We start from the raw sequence: 23,726 nt of genomic DNA, 5'->3' as shown, positions 1-23,726 counted from the left end.
CGGCTCCGAATAGTATCACGGCGTAGTGCGGATGAGGGAGCAACGCGTACATAAACAGCGCCCCCCGCCGCCCCCCTAAAATTAGAGAATTAGCTGAGCAATGGCGGGTCCACAAGAGGATTAATGTACATAATTAATCCGTATAATTGGCGCACTTGAGCGAGATATTGGCGTGGGGACTGTTCCCTCCCCCCCCCCCACCTGCCCACCCTGACAGAGTGCCTACCTGCATGACTCTCAAACACCTGACTCCCCAACACCTGATTCCCCAACACTTGACTCTCCAACACCTAAAACCACCCACTTGTCAACCTCCTGCCTGCCTGCCTGCCTGCCTGCCTCCTCCTTGCCTGTACGTAATCCCTCTGTCTCTCCACTTCCTAAATGTATCTCCCACCTGCCTGCCTCCCTCACCTCTCTGCCTGCCTCCCTCACTAGCCTATCTCCCCCACCTGCCTGCCTCCTCCCCCACCTGCCTGCCTCCTCCCCCACGTACCAGCCTTTCACTATGTGCCTGAATCCCTCACATTCTGGAACTAATGATGCCGTTGTTAGACAAAGTCCGCCTGATGAGACGTGAAGGAGCTCAGAGATAAAGACAGTAATTGGTGGTGCAGTGGTAACACAATCGCCCCATGTTTTGCGAGCGATTTGGCCTTGGTTCGTATCCTGGCCGGGGTGATTGACTAGGCACCAATTCTTAACTGTACGCCTCTGCTCACCCAGTAGTGACTGGGTACTTGCTTCTTAAACGACTGAGGGGGATCGTATTCCACTGAAACTAGTGGGTAAGGCTTGCCATGAGCTATGGGAAGGGAAGGCTCTCAGCCTATTAATAGGAGGAAGGGAGGGAGGGAGAGAACTATCAGGAGAACGCGCCAACCCTGCTAATAGGAGTCATCAGTTCTCTGTCACCACTTGTACAAGAGAGAGAGAGAGAGAGATGTTTAGTGTCTCTTTCTGTGAATTTATTCGCCGTGAACTATGTCCCTGTGAAGATGTATAATATGTACCTGATGTATGATTAGTGTGCGGAGAGAGGGATTTACCTATGCTTCACCTTCTCGTTCCTGCTCCCTCCCTCCCTCCCTCCTTCATGTCTCGTTCTCCCTCCACTCAATCCCTCGGTAGCCCTCCCTCCAGCTCGCCACACCTGCTGGGTCCCCACACAGTTATCTCAACATTCTACAACCTTATCTCCTCAACCGTTATATGTGTCTGTTTATAAAAAGTATTCCTACAAATACAACCTGACGTACCCCTTATTACTGTTATATATATATAAGTGTGTGTGTGTGTGTGTGTGTGTGTGTGTGTGTGTGTGTGTGTGTGTGTGTGTGTGTGTGTGTGTGTGTAAATCACGAAAAATAAACACGTGATTAAAAATGTGACAGTGTCAGACCACGGAGGAAAATTGAAACAGGAATTTCCTTAAGTACTTTCGTATATTAATACAGAGAGAGAGAGAGAGAGAGAGAGAGAGAGAGAGAGAGAGAGAGAGAGAGAGAGAGAGAGAGAGAGAGAGAGAGAGAGGTACCCACCTCTGGTTGTTTGTAGGCCCCTCAGCCTTGAGGAAGAGGATATGCAGCACCCGGGGGGAAGTCTTGTCGGGCTCCCACGTGCGCTGACACATATTTTCTCCAACTTTACTCCATTGCTGAACGAATTTCCTCTCGAACCATTCTATAGTAATTGTAAATCTTTACTTCCCTACTCTGAATTCACTGTTGCCCGCTCTTCCTTGATTTCAATGTTCCTACACCTTGGTTATTTATTTTATCATTTATATAGCTCGGTAATACCTTCCCTTATGCTATGCCTTTCAGCCATTTGTACACGTCTGTAATACCTTCCCTTATCCTATGCCTTTCAAAAGACTGCAGCCATCGATGCTATAAATCTGCGTAAAGTATCAAGACAATTAATGCAGTCGTTGATTGTGAGGACGTCTAATGCAGTCGTTGATTGTGAGAACGTCTAACGCAGTCGTTGACTGTGAGGACGTCTAATGCAGTCGTTGATTGTGAGAACGTCTAACGCAGTCGTTGATTGTGAGGACGTCTAATGCAGTCGTTGATTGTGAGAACGTCTAATGCAGTCGTTGATTGTGAGGACGTCTAATGCAGTCGTTGATTGTGAGAACGTCTAATGCAGTCGTTGATTGTGAGGACGTCTAATGCAGTCGTTGATTGCGAGGACGTCTAATGCAGTCGTTGATTGTGAGGACGTCTAATGCAGTCGTTGATTGTGAGAACGTCTAATGCAGTCGTTGATTGTAAGGACGTCTAATGCAGTCGTTGATTGTGAAGACGTCTAATGCAGTCGTTGATTGTGAGAACGTCTAATGCAGTCGTTGATTGTGAGAACGTCTAATGCAGTCGTTGATTGTGAGGACGTCTAATGCAGTCGTTGACTGTGAGGACGTCTAATGCAGTCGTTGACTGTGAGGACGTCTAATGCAGTCGTTGACTGTGAGGACGTCTAATGCAGTCGTTGACTGTGAGGACGTCTAATGCAGTCGTTGATTGTGAGGACGTCTAATGCAGTCGTTGACTGTGAGGACGTCTAATGCAGTCGTTGACTGTGAGGACGTCTAATGCAGTCGTTGACTGTGAGGACGTCTAATGCAGTCGTTGACTGTGAGGACGTCTAATGCAGTCGTTGACTGTGAGGACGTCTAATGCAGTCGTTGACTGTGAGGACGTCTAATGCAGTCGTTGATTGTGAGGACGTCTTCGGAGGCAATGCTTTCCATGGTGTTTGTGGTTCTCTGGAATAGACGGATAAGTAAGAGAGAGACGGAAGCGGGAAGGAAGGAGAGAAGAAGAATGGAGAGGGAAGGGAGGGAGGGGCAAGGGGAAGGTAGTTACTAGCCAGATATTAACAATAGTCATTGGGAAGAGGGAAGATTGTGTAACTGTCTCGGGAAGACCCAAATTATCACCTGATGGTTGGTGAGACGAAGCCATCTGCTCGGCAGGTGGCTCTTACGTCATCCGAGAGCTTCCCTGATGACTACCTGACGCAGGGCTGGGGAAGGCCGCGAGGACCTCCCTAGTGACTACCTGACGCAGGGCTGAGGAAGGCCGCGAGGACCTTCCTAGTGACTACCTGACACAAGGCTGAGGAAGGCCGCGAGGACCTTCCTAGTGACTACCTGACGCAGGTATGGGGAAGGTCTAAACAATGTCTACGTGGAAATCGTATGAAGCTATCAGTAATATGTTGGCTCTGACTGCAATGTTCGCCAGCAACACACAGACCCGCCACTGGTTGCACTCACGGCAACCCGGAGCGTGTCCTTGGCCGGCTGGAGAGGATATGTAGCGGAAAGAAGCGAGTCGTGATCCATGGTACCTTGGGCAGCCCGAGTTCCCTGCTGTGATAACCAGAGACTCCAGCTGGTCGCTCGCTCTCTCTCTCTCTGCAAATCATGCAGATCGGCGTTCAATCCCCGACCGTCCAAGTGGTTGGGGACCATTCCTTTCCCCCTCCCGTCCCATCCCAAATCCTTATCCTAACCCCTTCCAAGTGCTATATAGTCCAATTTCTTGGCGCTTTCTCTTGATAGTTCCCTTCACTTCCCTCTTTCTCTCTCTCTACACGCACACTCATACATAGGGTCTCGCGGCTGAGTGGTCAGCGTCTAATATTCATAATCGAGGGTTCGATTCCCAGCCGAGATGGAAATAATTAAGCAGAGTTTATGTCAGACACGTTTGTTCACGAAGCGATAAATAGATATCTGTGAGTTAGACAGCTGTTGTGGGCTGCATCCTGCGCATATGTGTGTGTGTAAGAGAGATATATAGTAGATATAATAGAGGAAAAATGGCTGGGAGAAGATTAGAAAAACGACAGTTAGAACGGAGGGTCCAAGAGCTAACAGTTTGATCCTGCAGGCACAAATAGGCGAGTATACACACAAACATTTCGTTCCAGCACTGCACAAAATGACCTACGACTCATCACTGGTGACAGGGATTGTCCAAATTAGCTGGAAGGAGGCACCAGTCACGCCAATACACGAGAAGGGGAAGAGAGACACATCACTCGACTACAGACCAATGTCCTCAACAAGCCCATCGTGCAGAATGTTTGAGAGAATAAGGTAAAACCAGGAGATAAACTTCAATACAAAGCACCAACACGGATTCAGTGAATTAAGTCAGGCCTATGAAACTTATTAGAGTTCTACGAGAGAATGAGATCACACAAGAAAGGGATAAGTCGGCAGACTGAACAGAACAAGAATGAACGCAAGACACGCAGGCGAGCCACAGGGATCTATCTTGAGGTAATCTTGAGATGATTTCGGGGCTTAGTGTCCCCGCGGCCCGGTCCTCGACCAGGCTTCCACCCCCTAGGAAGCAGCTCGTAGCAGCTGTCTAACTCCCAGGTACCTATTTACTGCTAGGTAACAGGGCCATCAGGGAGATGTGAGAAAACATTTGAGGGTAAGGGCAGAAAACAAGTGGGACATACTAGAAGGGAAAAATACAACCTCTTCCATCTACAAAAGTAAAGATACATACGACAAAAACAAATAGGTCGGTAATCACTGAATTAGACGACGGACAGTTTCATAGTGTAGCATATGTCAATCCCCCCTAAGTATTTTATACGTTTATATAATGTCTCCCACTCTCTCTGCTCTTTTTCTGGCGACATCAGGTTTGGTTCCTTCAGTCTCGCTTTATACCCCATCCGCCACAATTCTGTGACGAGTTTCATTGCAAACTTTTGAACCTTTTCGAGTTTTCTTCTGAGTTTTTTAGATGGAGTGTGTACGCGCGCGCGCGTGTGTGAGAGTTTGATGCTTGCAGGATCGAGCTCTTAGCTCTTGGACCGTAATTTTTCTCACAACCTGTTTGCGCGCGTATGCGTGTGCGCGCGTGAGAAAGAGATAAGGCAGACGGGAGATTAACACCCATTTTCCCAACATTTCCCAACCCTCCCGACGAGTGAGAGTATAAGAGACTGAGAGGTGAGGTGACGGTCAGTGTCACACGGGGGATCAACCCGTCAACATCACCCGCCACTCTCACACCAACATGAAGTCCTTCGCCTGCCTCCTGCTCCTGGTGGCCCTGGTCGCTGCCGAAATCCACAGGTTGGTGTCCAGAGAAGGACGGGGAGTGGGGGCCATCCTGGGCGGAGAGGCACGGAAGCACACTACTGCAAAATGCATAAAGGAACTCGTGTTCCCGTTAGTTCAGAGGAACATAAGTTCCTTTGAACTAATGTTACGTGCTTGTAGGTGCACGTAACGCGCCCACACCCTTCAGTACGTACTGAACTTACAACACTACTTAGCCAGATATAACAATCTACGACAATTTAGAGCAACGACTGCACGTAGAACGTAATAGACTGCTGAGGGAACTGCAAGAATTCCGCAAAACCTAATAAGCCAATTAATGAGATGATTTATTTTGCCAAAATCAGTGAGCTATTTCACCCACATTGGGAGTCGATATTGACCCCAGGTTAAGCTGGCACCGGTCACACTCACACAAATACTTGACAAGAAAAAACACAGAAATATATTACAGTTGAACGCTCCCTAGTAATTTATAGGATGGTAAATATTTAGCCCAATAACACTATATCTTATAGTTACCCGACTCCTTTATCATCACCAGATAAGACTTAGAATTTATCAGGGTAAAGCGCCAAGCCATTACGACTATATAGTGCTTGGAAGGGGTCAAGATAAGGATTTGGGATGGGACGGGGGGAGGGAAGGAATGGTGCCCCACCACTTGGACGGTCGGGAATTGAACGCCGACCTGCATGAAGCGAGATCGTCGCTCTACCGTCCAGCCCAAGTGGTTGGGCACATTTCAATAAAATACAACACATGAAATATAACAACAGTATCAGTACCAGTAGCGCATGCGCAACTGTATAGCTCTGTAGTCCCTCCTCCTCCTCCTGCTGCTTAGTGCTAGTTAAGACTCCAAACTGAGGCGATAGTCTATGCTTTAGATTAGGCCGTGGCATCCTTGACACGGTCAATACACGTCAAAGATGGTTATCATTGTTATTAGTGATCTATATACTGAGCACCATCCCCGCGTGTGACCATGGGAAAAATACAGATGAAAAGTGTGTCAAATGTTCTTTAAAGAATCAACAAAACCTACAGAAAAAGGTAACTCCTAAAAAAAAAATTATTTTCATAAATATATCGATATACAGAAGTGTTTTATTATTGCCTTTAACACAATAGTAACTTAATTTAAACAATTTAGACATGACAGTGTTTGACATCAGGGCCCCCGGGAACCCTTCGCTAAACCATGAACCACAGAACAAGTCCCGTGACGACAATAGAGCCTCCTCCCTCCCTCCCTCCCTCCCTCCCTCCCCGCCCAGGCTTGCGCTACACAGCTGACGAGAAACTGTCAGTGTTGCCAGGGTAAACACCGTCAGCCATCTCCAGGTTGTCGTTTCTCCCCCTCAGAGTGCCGCTGAAGAAGGTGGAGCGGAAGAGGACCCTGCAGGACCTCCGTCGCTCCCACGCCTTCCTGGCTCACCGTTACGGCGCCAAGGACGACATCATCGTCATCGACGACTACCAAGACGTGAGTGCGACACTCTACACTACTTACTGCACAGGTCAAACGAGTAATCCAATTTTCAGCTTTAAAGTCAGATATAAAATTAGGCGTTCAGGGCACGCCTTAAGAAGCAGTCGAGAAGAGTTAGGTAGAGCCTCGCGCTCTCTTGACTCTTCAAGAGGCTTGGGAAGATTTTTCTAAAAGTTTTCTTATATTTAACCCAATTTTTAAATCGTAAATTGTTATTTTTACCGTAGCGGGATATTGTTGCTTGTTGCATCTGTCGATACCTAGACGGTATTTCCTTTCTAAACAAAACTGAGTTTAAAACCAACAATTCTATGTTGTTACCAACCGAACTGTTGCAAAATACTGGGTTCATCGGTGCTTCAGGCACTCACCATCACCACATCAATGCCACCAGATTAACCCCCAACACCGCGTGACCCTCACATTCACCACCACACCTCGACACCCCTCACGAACACCACCTATTTTAATCCCCCCACTTCCTACCCCCTCTCCACGGGAGACATCTCCCGTCACGCAGGGTGCAGTTGCACCTCCACAGATCTCCAGTATCATTTCTTGATACTGGTAATGGCTCAAAAGGGCCAGCACTTACGGGCTATTCATGCCCGTGCCACCTTTTGGGTGGCTTAATCTTCATCAATCAATCAATCTACCCCCCTCACAGAGGGACAGCACCGCTCCTGTGCCAGGTAAGTCCACTACGGGCTCACCACAGCCCGTGCTACTTGCCCCGCTCCTGTGCCAGGTAAGTCCACTACGGGCTCACCACAGCCCGTGCTACTTGGAACTCTTTGTTCCCAGTAGCTGAATCTAAAACAACAACAACTACCTCCCCTTACATAACTTATCCTACCAGCATCACCTTTACAACCACAATCATCACACAGATCGCATCACAAACACCATCGCCACAGTCTGAATTATAACAACCAGCCAACCACTGCCACGATTCCTACCACCTGCCCCCATTACCTACAGGCTCAGTACTATGGACCCATTAGCATCGGGACGCCCGGGCAAGGGTTCGATATCATCTTCGACACTGGATCGTCCAACCTTTGGGTGCCGTCTGAACAGTGCAGCATCATCAACCTGGCCTGTCGTGAGTAGCCCCTTACACGTTGCTATAGGCGGGGACAGCGGCGGTAAGGGAGAGGTGATGGGAATAGGAAACAACGAAGGAGAGAGAGAGAGAGAGAGAGAGAGAGAGAGAGAGAGAGAGAGAGAGAGAGAGAGAGAGAGAGAGAGAGAGAGAGAGAGAGAGAGAGAGAGAGAGAAAAAGAGAGAGAGAGAGAGAGAGAGAGAGAGAGAGAGAGAGAGAGAGAGAGAGAGAGAGAGAGAGAGAGAGAGAGAGAGAGAGAGAGAGAGAGAGAGACAGAGAGAGAGAGGAGAGGAGAGAGAAATACAGAGACAGAGAAAGACAGACAGAGAGCCTGCTGATGCAGCAATATAGGCAAAACTTTCATATTCCTATGTCTGCACTGTTACTTTGCTGAAAGAAGATTGTATCAACAGGTAAAAAAGGTATACACACACACACCTCATTACAGAAATATACAAAATTATATATGTCCCCAAACATTTAACATTAATTAGTCCCCCCATGGTAATCACATAGTCTCCTAATGTAATCACGTAGTCTCCAAATGTAATCACGTAGTCTCCAAATGTAATCACGTAGTATTCAAATGTAATCACACGGTCCCAAAAGATAATCACTTAATTCCTAAGCTACTGATGATTTGCAATAAAATCAACATATTCTTGCACTTCTCTTCACATTGAAGAATTGTTCAGGCCATGGTCAAGATATCTATGCACAAGAGTGGTTTAAATCTTTAGTCCTCACAATGAACTTCTCAAAAGCCTACAGGATAATAATTTAAGAGAATGGACTGGCTAGCTGGTTTGGGCGCATGCGATCCCCCGATCGTCGTCGCCCTTCGACCAATAACTAGCTGGTTTATGGGTATTCGAACTATTATCTTAGTTGAACAAATCCACGAGGGCCGTGACGAGGGTTCGAATCTAAGTCCGAGAGGATCCCAAACGCTGCCTTAATCGAGTGAGCTACGACATGGAAAAAATTCTCTTAGTTACTCTTGCGTGTTAACGTGTGCTATGTTGCTCAACTATTCAACTAAAACACATTCGTTTTACATAGAAAAATATAATAGCGGCAGCAATCGCTCTAGGAAGGAGAAATACTTTTTTTCTACAGTGTTGCACAGAACTAAGCACTTCCACTAGACAACGAGTACCTCCTTTACAGTTGTAGGAAGCGTAAGAAGCCCTTGTAATGCTTGGACTCCTCCTTACAGAGACGCACAACCGCTACGACTCCACGCTCTCCTCCTCCTACAAAGCCAACGGCACCGACTTCGCCATAGAGTACGGCTCTGGCTCCCTCACCGGCTTCCTTTCCAGGTGAGCTCGGCCCCGAGGCGTCGAGAGACCCCTTGCAGTCATGTGAGATACCAAATGTCCCACTTTAAATATATATTTCACCTTAATTTTCCTGCACAAATAGTTTAAATAAATTCGTGACTATTACAGTTTCACTTGAAGTGAAACTGACAACTGGGTGAGACTGACCGCTCTTTCAGCGACACGGTGGCAGTCGGGGACTTGGCTGTCGTTGACCAGACCTTCGCTGAGGCCACCCACGAGCCTGGCATAGCCTTCCTGGCGGGCGTGTTCGACGGCATCTTGGGCATGGGCTTCGTCGAGATCTCCGTCATGGGAATCCCCACAGTGTTCGACAATATGGTGGCTCAGGGCGTCGTCGATGAACCCATTTTCTCCTTCTTCCTTAACCAGTGAGTGACGAGAGCGCTACATCACTAACCTGGCACTCATCATCAAGCATATATATATACCTTTCCTTTGTGCTCACAACTTGTGTGAGTTGTGTGTATATATGTAAGTGTGAGGCTTCCTCTTACACACATATATGTGTGAGGAGGGTGGGATGAGGGCTCCTGAGTATGTGTTCGAGTGTGTATTCCAGTGGGTGCGTCGGATAGTGTCGCCAAGTGTGCGTCTGAGTGTGTGTCCGAGTGTGCGTCTGAGTGTGTGTCTGAGTGTGTGTGGGTATGCGTGACAAAATCTTTGGAGTACGACGGGGATTGATCTTGCAGCCTGTGTAGCCCCAGACTCGGGCCTTAACCAATGGACCCCGATATGCTTCAGGCTATACAACCTATGATCCGCATATCTTTGAGCGCCAAAATGAAAAGAAGCATAAACCTTGTTAATGTGACTGAAATATTGCGTACCTTCCGAGCTGAGATATATAATAGCAAGACCAAGTTTTGTACTTAAGACGAAGTTTATGTTTAATGACAAATTAAGTCGTCCTTCTCTCCTATAAATTTCAATATCTCACGTAAATCTGTAAGTTGACTTAGAAGCCAATTGCATTATATCTTCATAATTATGCAACTTAGAGCAAATAATATTCTATATTGTGGCCACAATCCGAACAGAAAAAGATGCAGCAAAACGTTCAACTGAACGTGTAACAGTGAGGTGATTGTCTGCGTGGGGAGAAGCAGCGAACTATACCATACTCCGGGTGACCATTGTTTGTTTACAGTGACATGACCGAGACGCTCGGAGGAGAACTGGTGCTGGGCGGGTCAGACCCCAACCACTACGAGGGAGAGTTCCACTACGTCCCAGTCTCCAGGGTGGGCTACTGGCAAATCACAGCCGAGGCGTAAGTACCACTGACAGTTTCCACAGCCACTGACAATACCACTACCAAAATCACTGCCAGTACCATTATTCCCAGCACCACTACCAGCACCACCATCATTACTAGTACCACAACCAGTACACTTCCATCTGTGAATGCGCATGGCCAGCATGTGCGTTATCTTCATCTCAGATAAGTGTATAAAGTATGCTTGGTGCGTGTCATGCTCTGATGACGGCATTGTAGACGATGTGTGTTGACATTGACTGACTGATCTTCCTCGGCAGGATTAAGGTCGGAGGCGTAGACACGACCTTCTGCAGCCCGTGTGAGGCCATCGTCGACACCGGCACCTCCCTCATCGCTGGACCCAAAGATGAGGTCAAGGTGAGTCCATCAAATGACTTCTGTGACGCCATGCAGCTTGGGTCATAGAAGCCAATTATGGGACGAGTTGCTTGACCTCTTTGAGTCCATCAAACATACAGATATTGGCATTATACTCCTACACATTGGGGAGATGGATTCTCCCCCTTCCTAACTACGGCTCCCTCGCCCTTCTACAGGAGATCGTAACCCAGTTAGGAGGGTTCGCCTTCCTTGCTGGAGAGTACCTCATCAACTGCGACAAGGTGGAGGAGATGCCGCTCTTCACCTTCACCCTCAACGGCCAGGACTTCGACCTGACAGGACCCGAGCTGGTCATCGAGGTAGGTCAGGAAATGGCGAAGCAGTTCGCCAAAAGATAAAAGTAGTCATAGAAGGGGATTGCTGTGTACTGTACGCAAGAGTAACTGGGTCTATTAGTAAACGCGTTAAGTAGTGAGAAATCAAGTTAGGTCTTAAGAATTCACGTGTCCAAGTATATCATGTGAGTTCAAAGGAGTCATGATAATCCAATGGGGTCATGGAAACATCATCTGTAAATATTAAGTATCACTAGAGATCAAGTAGCCAAGGGAGGTTACCAGATGACAGAACGGTTCACTTAATTTTAAAGCTAAGAAAGGTCACTGAAGATCAAAGATTTACTTCCAAAGTCACGAAGACTCTAAATGGCAAAGTTACAAAGGGTAATTAAACGCTAGAATTACAAGGGATCACAAAATGCCAGAGATATGATAGGGTCACTAAACGCCAGAGTTATGAGGGTGGTCACTAAATGCCAGAGATACGATAGGGTCACTAAACACCTCCAAGTCTTGGACACTAAGAGCAGAGAGCGCCCTCACCCCGAACTAATGCATCAACGCTCACGATGCTCACATTATAACAATTTCACGGCAAGAATGACTTTTGTCGGCAAAAAACAAAAACTACCCAATACGATGCCTGAGTAATGTTGTCGGTCCTTACTGTGTTCTACTACTTATCGTGTCCTCCGCCTCTCCCTGACCTCACCATCTGTTCTTCTCCCTCCTGGGCACAGAACGTGGACGAGGCCACCGGAGCCAAGACCTGCATTGTGGGCATCCTGGGGCTCGACCTGGGCACCATCGAAGCCTGGATCCTTGGAGACCCATTCATCGCCGACTACTACACAGAGTTCGACGTTGGCCAGAAGCGCATTGGTTTTGCCAAATCGATTTAGACGATATTGTCTTCCAAGTTGCCACAACTCTCCTCCCCAACCCCGACCTCCCTTATCTGCCCCCTACGTCCAAGTGGTTGAGCACCATTCCTTTCCCCCGTCAAATCCCAAATCCTTATCCTGACCCCTTCCCAGTGCTTAATGGTCATAATGGCTAAGTGCTGTCTCCTCATAGTTCTCTCTCTCTCTCTCTTCTCTCTGCCCCACAGCCCTCTATAGCACCCATCCAGCCCCCTCCACTTTCAAAGGGTGAGGCCGGGATAGGTGGAATAAAAAAAATTGGACTCTGTCGTGATTAGATTTTCTTTATAGCGAAGTTAAGCGTTTTCTTTACCTTCTTGGTTGGTTGATTTATTACAAGACTTTGAAAGACTGATGTTAACTTTACTCTTCAGCAGGTGCGACAGCTGCAGCAGTTTCCGCCTTGTTGAAACTTACACACTTGCCATATGTTCACACCAGCACCTCAGTAGTGTTAATACCTAAACACTCACCTAAACTTAATACATACACCTGCATATAGACAGCCAACTACTAACAAGCCAAATCCATATATAAGTAACTAACAACCCACCAAACTTAAAGACACCTTCACTGCCCACCACAGATATACTCAGCCTTGGTCCTCTGTTGCTAGCTAAGGAAAGACAATTATAAGGAGAAAGCACCAAGCCGGTATTATTACACAGCACTTAAAAATATATGAAGACAATGGAGTGAAGGGACGTTGCCCATCCATTTTGACCCTCGGGATCGAACGCCGACCCTACAAGAAGCAGAACCATACCAACCAATCTACGTTGTAACTTTCACGCATTACAACTCACTCTGCAGAGTTGTAAGTAGTTCATCTCGACTCATTATTGAACTACCAAGTCCACCAACGCACTGACTCGGTCACTCCAATAAAATAGAACCAGAACAAAGGGTCAACTTCCCATCAGGACAGACAAGAAACAACACCACTTACACCTGTGAAAAATCAATATAGGGATTGACTTTACACATCAACAAGTCTGGGCTACGTTCAACTACATTAAAGCCCCCCCCCCCACCCGCCCCCTCCAGCCTTTACTTCATCCCCCTTTCATGAACTTTCACGAACTTTTCTGTGTTCAACGGAACACTGTCAAACACCCCAAAAAACGGGCAAATGTCCTTCATGACTCTCTCGATCACTTTCATCTATGCCCGAGAACTCTGCCCCAAGGAAGAAAGTGAACATGCAGTCCTACTGCCCACGCTTGGCACCCACAACATTTACAACATCCTAACTGAACTACAATTACACTTAACCCACCTACCCACAGGCAAGAAATCCGGTGAGGACAGAATTCCAATGTTCTTAAAAAAGATTCCCCCCACTTTACACCCGCAAGATAACGTAACTTTAGAGTTATCTAAATAACTAATCTTCTTGTTTGATAACCTGTTCACTTCAGACGGTTAAGTCCCAGCTGTGTTTGGGAACAAGTGACAGGATGAACAACCCAGCGGCTTTTCTTCCTATTGGGGAGTGTTGTAGAGGCTGACATGACTGTGTGTGTCCACTCACAGAATGAGTGACGCTGCCCAATACTGTCACTATGGCGGTGTGTCCACTCACAGGATGAGTGACGCTGCCCAATACTGTCACTATGGCGGTGTGTCCACTCACAGAATGAGTGACGCTGCCCAGTACTGTCACTATGGCGGTGTGTCCACTCACAGAATGAGTGGCTCTGCCCAATACTGTCACTATGGCGGTGTGTCCACTCACAGAATGAGTGACGCTGCCCAATACTGTCACTATGGCGGTGTGTCCACTCACAGAATGAGTGGCTCTGCCCAATACTGTCACTATGGCGGTGTGTCCACTCACAGAATGAGTGGCTCTGCCCAATAAACTCACCCTTCTGGGCACAACAAAACAAAATTAGCAGATTCGCGATATAATCCACAGCGAACAAACTCGCGGGATAATGAAAGTGTGTAAACAAAGAGAACAATATCGGGAGTAGGAGACAACTGCCCCGAGCGACAAACATTTTTAAGATCCTGGAAAGTATTTAATCTGGTACAATACGACACGCTTAGTGATGCTCAGCCACCTCTACTCCCGGCACCTCGTTCACGGCTATTCTCAGTGTGGAGCTTCACTCCCAGCATTACTGTGGGGGAAAGAAGTTCATTCCCAGCATTACTGTGGAGGAGAAACTGTCCTTGCATTACTGTGGAGGAGGAATATTCGGAGCACTACTGTGGGGGAAGGGAGGAGGTCAAGGCACCTCAGTCCGGAGGGAGGCTTTTCTGCCTGAAGGACTTACCGTAATAGACAAAACGCTGAATTCACATAAGGCATGGAAACCCTTGCCCTGTTTCATCAAATCTTTGTGAAAATGTCTTTCCTGGAATAATGAAATGAATTCTTGGTCTTGACGAATCCCGAAATTTAACCTTGTAATAATATTACAAGGCTTTATAAAAAAAATTATATTTTATAATGTTTTATAAAAAAAATAATCAACGACTACGAGAGTACTTACATGTCCTTAAATCGTATGGTCGTGGGGGCAAATCCTCAGCGATTAGGCAGTATTTTCGCTTTAAATTTGACTTAAAACACTTTTCTTGTAGGACGCTTTTCTTAGATAGATATTGGCCATGTTCCACAGTCTCGGCCGAGAGGTTGATAGACCTCAAGATTCACTAACAGTATCTCGATTCGATACGATCAGAATACACTTAACGTCACATGCGTCAGAATACACTTAACGTCACACTAATGATTTTCGAATTCACATTACGGTAACACGAACGTAAACACTGACGAATCTCTCTCACTCTGAGTCCTCACTAAATATGACGTCGACGCCGAAAACATCAACAAAGATAATGAGAACAAGAGCAGCAGGATGGGCAAGTGTGTGCTGCTGGTGCTGCCATATTTACTCGGCGGTCTGTGGCACAAGCTGAGCTTCTCTTGCCGGTAACTCGCAGCGCGGGAATCACACTCTATATTTACGGGGCCAGATTCATGAAAGCACTTACGCAAACACTTACGAACCTGTCCATCTTTTCTCAATCTTTGGCGGCTTTTGTTGACCAGACCACACACTAGAAGGTGAAGGGATGACGACGTTTCGGTCCGTCCTGGGCCATTCTCAAGTCGATTGTATCGAAAGATGTACACATTCTCAAGACAATCGACTTGAGAATGGTCCAGGACGGACCGAAACGTCGTCGTCCCTTCACCTTCTAGTGTGTGGTCTGGTCAACTTACTTTAGCCGCGTTATTGTGACTCATCGCCTGCTTTGGTGGCTTTGTTTACAATTATTAAACAGTTAATGAGCTCCGAAGCACCAGGAGGCTGTTTATAACAATAACAACAGTTGAATGGGAAGTTTTCATGCTTGTAAACTGTTTAATAAATGTAACCAAAGAAGTAAAAGACTGAGGAAAGATGTACACGTTCGTAAGTGCTTTCGTAACTGCTTTCGTGAATCTGGCTCATGGTCCTTAGACCAAATCCATTCCATCCAGCGGTCGACCCCCAAAGACACATTCGTCAATTTTAACATCTTGTTTATTCAAAACGGGAATTTTCTCAAATATAAATTAATATTGTTGCATTAGCATATTGTGCATATTTTGGTATTGGTGGCAGACGCGAAGCCCACAGGCAGACGCGACCTCTGGCCACGCTTTTGGAGAGAGACAACATCTCTTACATAACTTACATTTATTAAGTTGTCACCAATACACAAATAGAATTTAGTGCCTTGAGAGTTACACTTTGCAATAATAGTTTTGCTGTTTCAGAACAAACGCAATGAAGAGAAGAAATGAGGTCCATGACAGACGATGTCCTTGACCCCCCACTCGATTCACAGCATAAAACTTTCCAGCCTTGAGTTTTCTGGTAGGGAGAAGGTAACTACCACCCCCACGCCGCCGCCGCCACCTACAGGGACTCGCTACCCAGCGATTGATTAGAAATGCAGTCAGTCTTACTGACGAACCTCACTACCAGGTGATGCGTGAGCGAGGCACTAACGAGACGAACACTCCAGCTTCTGCGAATTCAATACGAGAGAGAGAGAGAGAGAGAGAGAGAGAGAGAGAGAGAGAGAGAGAGAGAGAGAGAGAGAGAGAGAGAGAGAGAGAGAGAGAGAGAGAGAGAGAGAGAGAGACAGACAGACAGACAGACAGACAGACAGACAGACAGACAGACAGACAGACAGACAGACAGACAGACAGACAGACAGACAGACAGACAGAGAGAGAGAGAAAGAGAGAGAGAGACAGACAGAGAGACAGAGAGACAGAGACGGTGGAGGGGAGGCAACCCTAGATAACACACTTCACTCCCTAGCCCCAGAGGTCGTCACAACCACTGATGCAATTAAACATCTTTTTTTTATTATTATTAAGTTTTATTGGTATCTGTTTCACTTAAAACCCTTACACAAGTTCTGCTGTAAAGAAATGTCGAAATAGTATTGGCTTCAGCTGCCAAAAAAATTGGTTACGTCAACATGCACTCGGAAGAGAACGGGTGACTCTTGGACCATATTGATGACATATCCTACACTAAATGGGATAAATGTGTTTTTACAGGACCTGCGCCACACCCATCACGTCTCTGACAGTTCCAGGTAATATTGGCAGCTCTAACAATTTCTGTGGTAGACGATGATATTAATGTCTCTTGAGGAAAGGGGGGATGTAGAAGCTGATGCAAGATCCAGCGTAAGATGTGGAGGTACGCCAGCCTTTTCAAGGGATGACACCGCTATTAGCAATTCCAGGAAGAGATGTCGACGTCGTGGAGGTCGACTCCGCCGCAGGAACCAGAGCGGACGTTGTCGAGCAGAGTGTCGTTGCTGAGGAGCCAGAACATGTCACAGTCGCACACCAGCGGGTTACCTGTCCGCAGACACAAGAGTCAGTAACTAGGACACCGGCAGGTAGTCGCGGGTTGGGTTGAGGAGTTACAACGGAACAACAAGACTGGGTTGTCTGCTGTGGGGAGGCTAATCATACCTGCTTTCATCTGCCTCTCTTCTGAGGTTTCATGTGAGACTGAAGACAGAAGATAGTGTATGAGGGAAAGTGGAATAAAGAGCTAGGGAAAGTGAAATAAAGAGCGAGGGAGAGTGAAACTGAATAAATGTAAAGGAAAGTGAAGCAATAAGTGACATGCAAAGTGGAATAAAGAGGGAAAATAATGGAAAATATTTATCTACAAGGAACGGTAGAAGGCATAGAAAGTGTGAAGGCATGCGGAGGCATAGAAGGCATGCGGAGTGTAAGGGCGAAGGAGGAGGAGCGAGCAGAGGACTTACCCTGGAGTTCGAGTTCTCCCCAGCCGTCGAGCATGCGAGCCATGAGGGGCAAGAACACCTCCTCCTCCACTTTGGTCAGCAGGTTGTCTTCAAGGAAGATCTTAAGTCGCGTGCTGGTCACTCCTGTGACGGGAGAGGGCCAGGCCACAGTGTCAGAGTCGATAATTAGCTTCATTGTGTCCCTTCACCGTCGCTGGCTATATCTTTGTTGTTAAATCATTAAACAAATGTATTTTTGTACCACTGAATAAGGTACTAGAACCCACCAGTAATAGCGTCTGGATCTATGCTACTGATGGCGTTGTCAGCGATGTACAGGTACTTGAATGCTGGGGAGTTGAGTGTGACCTGACCCCGACGGAGGTCACCCAGCAGATTGTGACTCAGGTGGAGCTCCTCCAGTTGGTGCAGGTCCTGGAAGGCGTCCTCAGGGAAGCTCTCCAGATAAGGGCTTACCTAATCAAGATGTGATAAATGTGAGTTTAGGGAGGACGATCATAGGGAGCTGAGGACCTCTGGTATCTCTTGTGACACCAGTTTATCACATTCAAACACTTACACTTGCCTGTGATCCCGTGTGTCCTCAAGAACAGCATCACCTTCCCAGCCACAGGGTGAGGCAAGATAATTATAAGAAACGGCTAGGCCAATTAGACTATATAGTGCTTGGAAGGGATATGAAGACAAGGAGTTGGGATATGAGGACTAGGGGGGGGGAGGAAGGAGTAGAATCTGCTCACTTGGACCAACGGGGATCGAATACCGATCGTTCAGAAAACGATGCCGTTGTAGTACCAATCAGTTAAAGTGGCCAGACAATTTCAACCCCCAGACTGAAAATAAGAAAGTAGTTCCTAACCCGCGCGACGTCGTCGCTTGAGGCTATTAAAATTTCACATAAAAATCAATAAAGTGTAAAATATATTTGGTAGCTGTTTATTTGCTACAAATTTAATTAAACGTATATGAAGACTTTGCATTTATTACTCGTTGTTGATACTGTCAGTCACAGCTTTGGACAGTGACCCGGTGCCCAGTGTGTACAAAAAAGTAGTGACCCCCCACTGCCTTCAGAAGGCAGTAAGCCAGCGGCCAGTGTCCTTCAGAAGGCAGTGACACAGCTGCCAGTGTCCTTCAGAAGGCAGTGAGCCAGCGGCCAGTGTCCTCAGTCTCTTCCCAGAAGTTAAAACATTTGAACAAGTTGAAACACAAGATGGAAAGTTAAAGGAAACATTGAGAGGAATTGATCGATGGCAGCAAACATTCTCCAGCTGTCGTGAAAGTAAGTGATGCGAGGAAGCAAACGTTTTCCAGCTCAAATTCAAGTTCAAGTACGTTTATTGAGACAATAACATATATCTCAAAAGGATAGAGTAGCTTAGGCTATTTCTACCCACCTCTATTTCAAGTCCCCTCAAGAAGCTCACAAATCCAGTGAGCAGAAATCCACAAATCCCAGAACAAAAATCACATTTCACATTACAGATTAAAATAGTAAACAAAGCATTTAAATGTTACTCTCTTGGGGCCTTCTCCACCTGTTTTGAAAGTGAGGGAGGCGAGGAAGTAATGCTAAATGCTGAATTTTGAACAGCTTTAACTGAGGTATGACCAGCCGGTGACCAAGGGCGACGCTTGAGCCTATAATCCAGGTAATGTGGGCCAGTCCCCCTGGTCAAAGCTGGACATTATCCCCACTTTCCTCTATTAAAGGTGTTTCAGACGGGGGACTCGTCCCTAACCTTGTCATCCCCAAAATACAAAGCACATCAACTCTGTGGTGTTAGCATTTAGCCTACATTTTACTGATTGTTTTATATCGCAAAAAGCTGCATATAATAATAAACTCTTCAGCAATATTATCCCAGCACATTTTTGTTTTAATTATTAACATACCCCCATATATACTGTATCGAGGGTTTAAGAGTTTTATGACAAGAGTTAGCCGGGTTCTCTGAATAGCTTCCTTATACTAGAAGTTTTGTCATATATGCGACGTGACCCATCATATAAATTGTCATTCACACTTTCGTGGAAAGAAAATTTACATTTATATTTAGGATATTTAAGCAAGATATCCATAAGCAGCTGGAGAGAGAGAGAGAAACAGAGAGAGAGAGAGAGAGAGATAGAGATAGAGATAGATAGAGAGAGAGAGAGAGAGAGAGAGAGAGAGAGAGAGAGAGAGAGAGAGAGAGAGAGAGAGAGAGAGAGAGAGAGAGAGAGAGAGAGAGAGAGAGAGAGAGAGAGAGAGAGAGAGAGACAGAGAGAGAGGTATTGAACAAAACCTCTGAGAACAGCCAGCTCTGAGTAACTTCTTGAGCAAGATGAGCTTTTCCCAGACGCCTGCCGAGGGGCATGTGACGTACACCCATGTCACTCTTGCCCTTCACCCGCCACACTCTTCCCTCACACACACACACACACACACACACACACACACACACACACACACACACACACACACACACACACACACACACACACACACACACACACACACACACACACACACACACACACATAATGACTGTGAGAGAAGGAACAGCAGGAGGACGGGGTGGAGTGTCCCATCATATATGAGATATGATGGGCCACGTCTCCTCCCAGCCCGTCCTCTCGGGCGTTCACAACGTCACTACACTGATGTGCTAAATTGCCCGAACCTAACCTAACCGAGGACCCTCAAACTGAAAAAAGGGAACGTCGCGTCAATTTGGCGAGTCGCTATGATTTTAAACACATCGCTTTTCGTCCTTAGGGGAATTATACGTTAAAATACGATGTACTATTCGAGAGGACGAGTTGTTCAGAGAACGGCTAAATATGCATAATTACAACAGAACCTGAGGCACATGTCAAGCCACATGTCTGCAGGTGTTGAGACGGCAAAGTCAGACCCCAAGATGGTCTTTAGTCATCGGTCTGAAAGGTCAGATCCAAGGAAGGTCACCCGGTGTATTAAGTGATATGACCTGCTCCCCCTACCTCTAATATCCTGAGATTCGGTGCTCCCTGCAGCGCCTCTCGCGTGAAAGTGGTGACGGGGTTTCCCCAGAGGTTGAGGTCCTCGAGTGTCTCCGTGGTGAGGTTGGGAAAGGTAGAGAAGAGGTTGTTTTCGAGGTTGACGTACCACAGCTGCGCGTACTCTGCCAGACTGCTCCATGGGAAGCTCTTGTCCTGAAGGCCGGAGGTGAAGGTTAGTGAGGGGGGGGGGCTGAGAGGGAGGGGTAGAGTACGGGTGAGAGATGGAAAATGAAGTTTGAGCACAGGTGAGTTTTGGAGAATGTAGTTGTGAGTATGAGTGAGGGAAGGGGTGGAGAATGAGATCTGAGTACAGGTTAGGGGTGGAGAGTGAGGGGTTAGGGAGTTAGGTAGTGAGTGCAGGAGACTGAAGAAGTGTCAACAGCAATCAACAGAATAAATCCCACAAGAAGTACCCCCGCTAAACATTCTGTCAGCAACACAGACAAATCTCAGGATGAAAACATTGTGATGAACATTCAAATAATGTGTGAGAAGTGTTGTAAACAACGGCTGCCTCTAGCCATGGCGGTCATCTCCAGGCTGGAGAGCCATTACCGTGAGCAGGTTGGAGTACATCTCTAGGGTGTCCATGTTGGGTCTGGACGCCCGGAAGGCGTCGGGGTGGACGGAGGTGATGTTGCACGAGTTGAGATGAACTTCGTCGAACTGGACATCGTTGAAGACGTCCTCAGGCAGGTCTCCCAGCGGAGCCTCAGACACTCTGATCCTCCAGAAGCGCTTGACCGGGAAGAACGCCGTCTGCAGTGTGTTTTGGTTGGTAGCGAGAGTTGGGAAAGAGAAGCAGCCGGTTAGTGTAGGTAATACGAAGTGTGAAAGCTATTTTCTTGTTTGCGTCCCCTACTCTGTTTTCTTGTCTAACCGTGTCCTTACAACCGGCAAGTTTTAGTTCCTGGACCCCACGTTTGCAATTGTCGGTCATCTAACGGAACAACTCCGGACCACGTCATGTCTTATCTTATTTGCTTTTAAATTAATGAAGAGAGATAAACCTCGCTATTATTTGTCTATTTAGTTCGTTTCACTTGCTTACTGGTCAGCAGCCTCGCCCACCGTGCGCACCACTCACCACGAAGATGTCTTGTAGCTGGCCGAGGCTCTGAATGTGTGGGCAGTAGAGGTCTGGCTGGCCGAGGTCCTCATCCCAGGTACAGGTGCACGGGGAGATATCCCATGCCAGGGGACACAGGTCCAGCTTCGGCGCCAACCCTGCATCAGAATTACATGGTCTATACAGTCTTGCACGTGATGCCACGCACGATGTCACAGTTTCAAGTGTAGATATGATAGAGTCCAGTAGGCTCAGGACCCTGTACACCAGTTGATTGACAGTTAAGAGGCGGGGCGGGACTCTCAGGAACTCTAGGCTCAGGACCCTGTACACCAGTTGATTGACAGTTAAGAGGCGGGGCGGGACTCTCAGGAACTCTAGGCTCAGGACCCTGTACACCAGTTGATTGACAGTTAAGAGGCGGGGCGGGACTCTCAGGAACTCTAGGCTCAGGACCCTGTACACCAGTTGATTGACAGTTAAGAGGCGGGGTGGGACTCTCAGGAACTCTAGGCTCAGGAACCTGTACACCAGTTGATTGACAGTTAAGAGGCGAGACCAAAGAGCCAGAGATCAACCCCCGCAAGCACAAATAGGTGAGTACCCGGGAGTTGCGTGTTAACATGACACTTGCGTGTCGACGGGGCGCTGTTTCTCTATTACCTTTACGTTCGAATTTCTGAATAATGACAAATGCTTCACACCGGAATAGTTGTCCAAACATTGCGGTGTGTCATTCGTACGTTTCGAAAATAAATTATATACAAATAATATATTTCTTAAATATATTTCTAAAAAAATTAAAAATAATATTGGAAAAGAAACTCAATTTCTGAAAACAACCTATTTTGTTTTTAACATTTTAACAAAGTATTCACTCACATGTTCGCATTAATTAAAAAGTAAAGATCTACTCAATAAAGATCTGAATGTAAACAAAAGTTTACATTCAGACTAACGTTAACTTTACAGCCTGACCGAAATATAACTAATATTCCTTGACTGTTCCAACCATATGTAACACTAGCCACATATTATTGACACACACACACACACACACACACACACACACACACACACACACACACACACACACACACACACACACACACACACACACACACACACACACACACACACACACACACACACACACACAGCTACACCCCAAAGAGCTCTAGGTTAAATCCAGCTACCTAAATATTATAGAACAGGTTGAGGACCGTGAAATGTGTCGCAGGAAATATGAATGCATAGACAACTTGAAAAATAACCGAGATAAAATAAATATATAAAAAAATGAGTGAAAATTTTGGACAAGTAAAGCTATTGAAACGAACTGTCAGATCCTAATTTAAAGTTTGGAGAAAGACTCATTCAGCGCAGTGTCGACCAAATAGACTAAGAATTGTATAGTTCTATGCCATAGAAAATTGCTGAAAGTATATTAGGGTTTTAAAAGAATAAAGAAATAGGAAAGATTTCAGAGATAGGGCGCGGATCAAGTTGCCAACCTAAACAATAGCAGACGACAATAACAAAAATGGCTGCCGCTATTGGAGAAGACAGCACCAAAAAGTTGGATTTTGCTAGTTTTATTGAAGAAAATATTAACATGAGTGTTTTTTCACAACAGATTGATGAAAATTGAGAACACAGCAACATTTTATAAAGAAATAGTTAAGAATCTGAGGAGTAATAATGAAAACTTTAGTAAGATAACAGCTCCGGAAGTAGACAAGTAATCTTGAAATCAGGAAGTAACTAGCCTAAACAACAAATTAGCTAAACATGGAGGTCAAATACAGGAATTTTGGAAGGAAACGAAACTCTTGAATCTTAAAGGAAACGTCCTGGATGAGGAAAATAAAGAAATAAGAAAAACTTTTGAAGCAGTCAAATTTCTCTTTTTCTCCCTCCGTCTCATCCACTTGAGACGACTCGCTATCATACACTTCCCCTCACACCGCAGCCTAGCTCAATGTTATGCCTGATTTTAAGATATCCAACTATCTAATAGTCTTGACAACATAGCTCGCTCGGCCTTACTTTGTGAGGAGCTGGGCAGGGCAGCCGTGGTTATAAGAACCAGGACCAATGCCAGTTGGTGCCAGGATGCCATGAGGGAGCCAGCAGGAGGCACTGGATTGGACGACACTCTACTTGCAGCCGCCACTGCCGGGAGACTAGTGGTGGAGGGGCGCAGCGTAGCTCAGAGTGGCGGCTGTGTTTCTCGTGGCGATAACGACTCAAGCAGCCACACTGGCGCTCCACTTTCACCATCATTTAATATTTTTGTCTTAACTCAAGCGTTTGAACCTAGACATGCTACCGAGCCTAATGAGGCCGATGGTCATTAGTCCGAGGGTGTGTAAATATTTCCAGCCTAGCTTCACCCACCCACAACGGGTG

General features: G+C 46.5%; 2 protein-coding genes across 2 annotated transcripts; one reads left to right on the top strand and one right to left on the bottom strand.

Moving 5' to 3' along the window:
• Window positions 1-4,953: 4,953 nt before the first annotated feature.
• LOC123766550 (lysosomal aspartic protease) lies at window positions 4,954-12,206 on the top strand. Its single transcript, XM_045755795.2, has 9 exons — window positions 4,954-5,113; window positions 6,470-6,590; window positions 7,578-7,701; window positions 8,921-9,026; window positions 9,206-9,418; window positions 10,198-10,320; window positions 10,587-10,686; window positions 10,866-11,009; window positions 11,729-12,206. Exons 1-9 carry the CDS (start codon window positions 5,055-5,057, stop codon window positions 11,888-11,890), a joined length of 1,152 nt encoding a protein of 383 aa, XP_045611751.1. The 5' UTR covers window positions 4,954-5,054; the 3' UTR covers window positions 11,891-12,206.
• Window positions 12,207-16,284: 4,078 nt separating this feature from the next.
• On the bottom strand, window positions 16,285-23,521 carry LOC123766551 (oplophorus-luciferin 2-monooxygenase non-catalytic subunit). The gene is made up of 7 exons (XM_045755796.2): window positions 23,364-23,521; window positions 21,333-21,472; window positions 20,801-21,004; window positions 20,207-20,398; window positions 17,485-17,674; window positions 17,219-17,341; window positions 16,285-16,799 (listed from the first exon to the last, which is right to left on the bottom strand). The coding sequence occupies exons 1-7, from the start codon at window positions 23,434-23,436 to the stop codon at window positions 16,669-16,671; spliced, it is 1,053 nt and encodes a 350-aa protein (XP_045611752.2). The 5' UTR covers window positions 23,437-23,521; the 3' UTR covers window positions 16,285-16,668.
• Window positions 23,522-23,726: the final 205 nt, after the last annotated feature.

The sequence above is a fragment of the Procambarus clarkii genome, chromosome 62 (assembly GCF_040958095.1).
Source record: "Procambarus clarkii isolate CNS0578487 chromosome 62, FALCON_Pclarkii_2.0, whole genome shotgun sequence".
In the NCBI taxonomy this organism is placed as follows: domain Eukaryota; kingdom Metazoa; phylum Arthropoda; class Malacostraca; order Decapoda; family Cambaridae; genus Procambarus; species Procambarus clarkii.
This window is presented reverse-complemented; position numbering and strand designations above follow the sequence as displayed.

Excerpts from the sequence above, each read along its gene's own strand:
- LOC123766550 (XM_045755795.2), top strand. The coding sequence starts at position 5,055 with ATGAAGTCCTTCGCCTGCCTCCTGCTCCTGGTGGCCCTGGTCGCTGCC. Across the intron at positions 5,114-6,469 it reads GTCGCTGCCGAAATCCACAG|AGTGCCGCTGAAGAAGGTGG; the intron begins GTTGGTGTCCAG and ends TCTCCCCCTCAG. Across the intron at positions 9,419-10,197 it reads TTCTCCTTCTTCCTTAACCA|TGACATGACCGAGACGCTCG; the intron begins GTGAGTGACGAG and ends GTTTGTTTACAG.
- LOC123766551 (XM_045755796.2), bottom strand. The coding sequence starts at position 23,436 with ATGGCATCCTGGCACCAACTGGCATTGGTCCTGGTTCTTATAACCACG. Across the intron at positions 17,342-17,484 it reads AGATCCAGACGCTATTACTG|GAGTGACCAGCACGCGACTT; the intron begins GTGGGTTCTAGT and ends CTCCCGTCACAG. Across the intron at positions 16,800-17,218 it reads GGGAGAACTCGAACTCCAGG|GTAACCCGCTGGTGTGCGAC; the intron begins GTAAGTCCTCTG and ends GTCTGCGGACAG.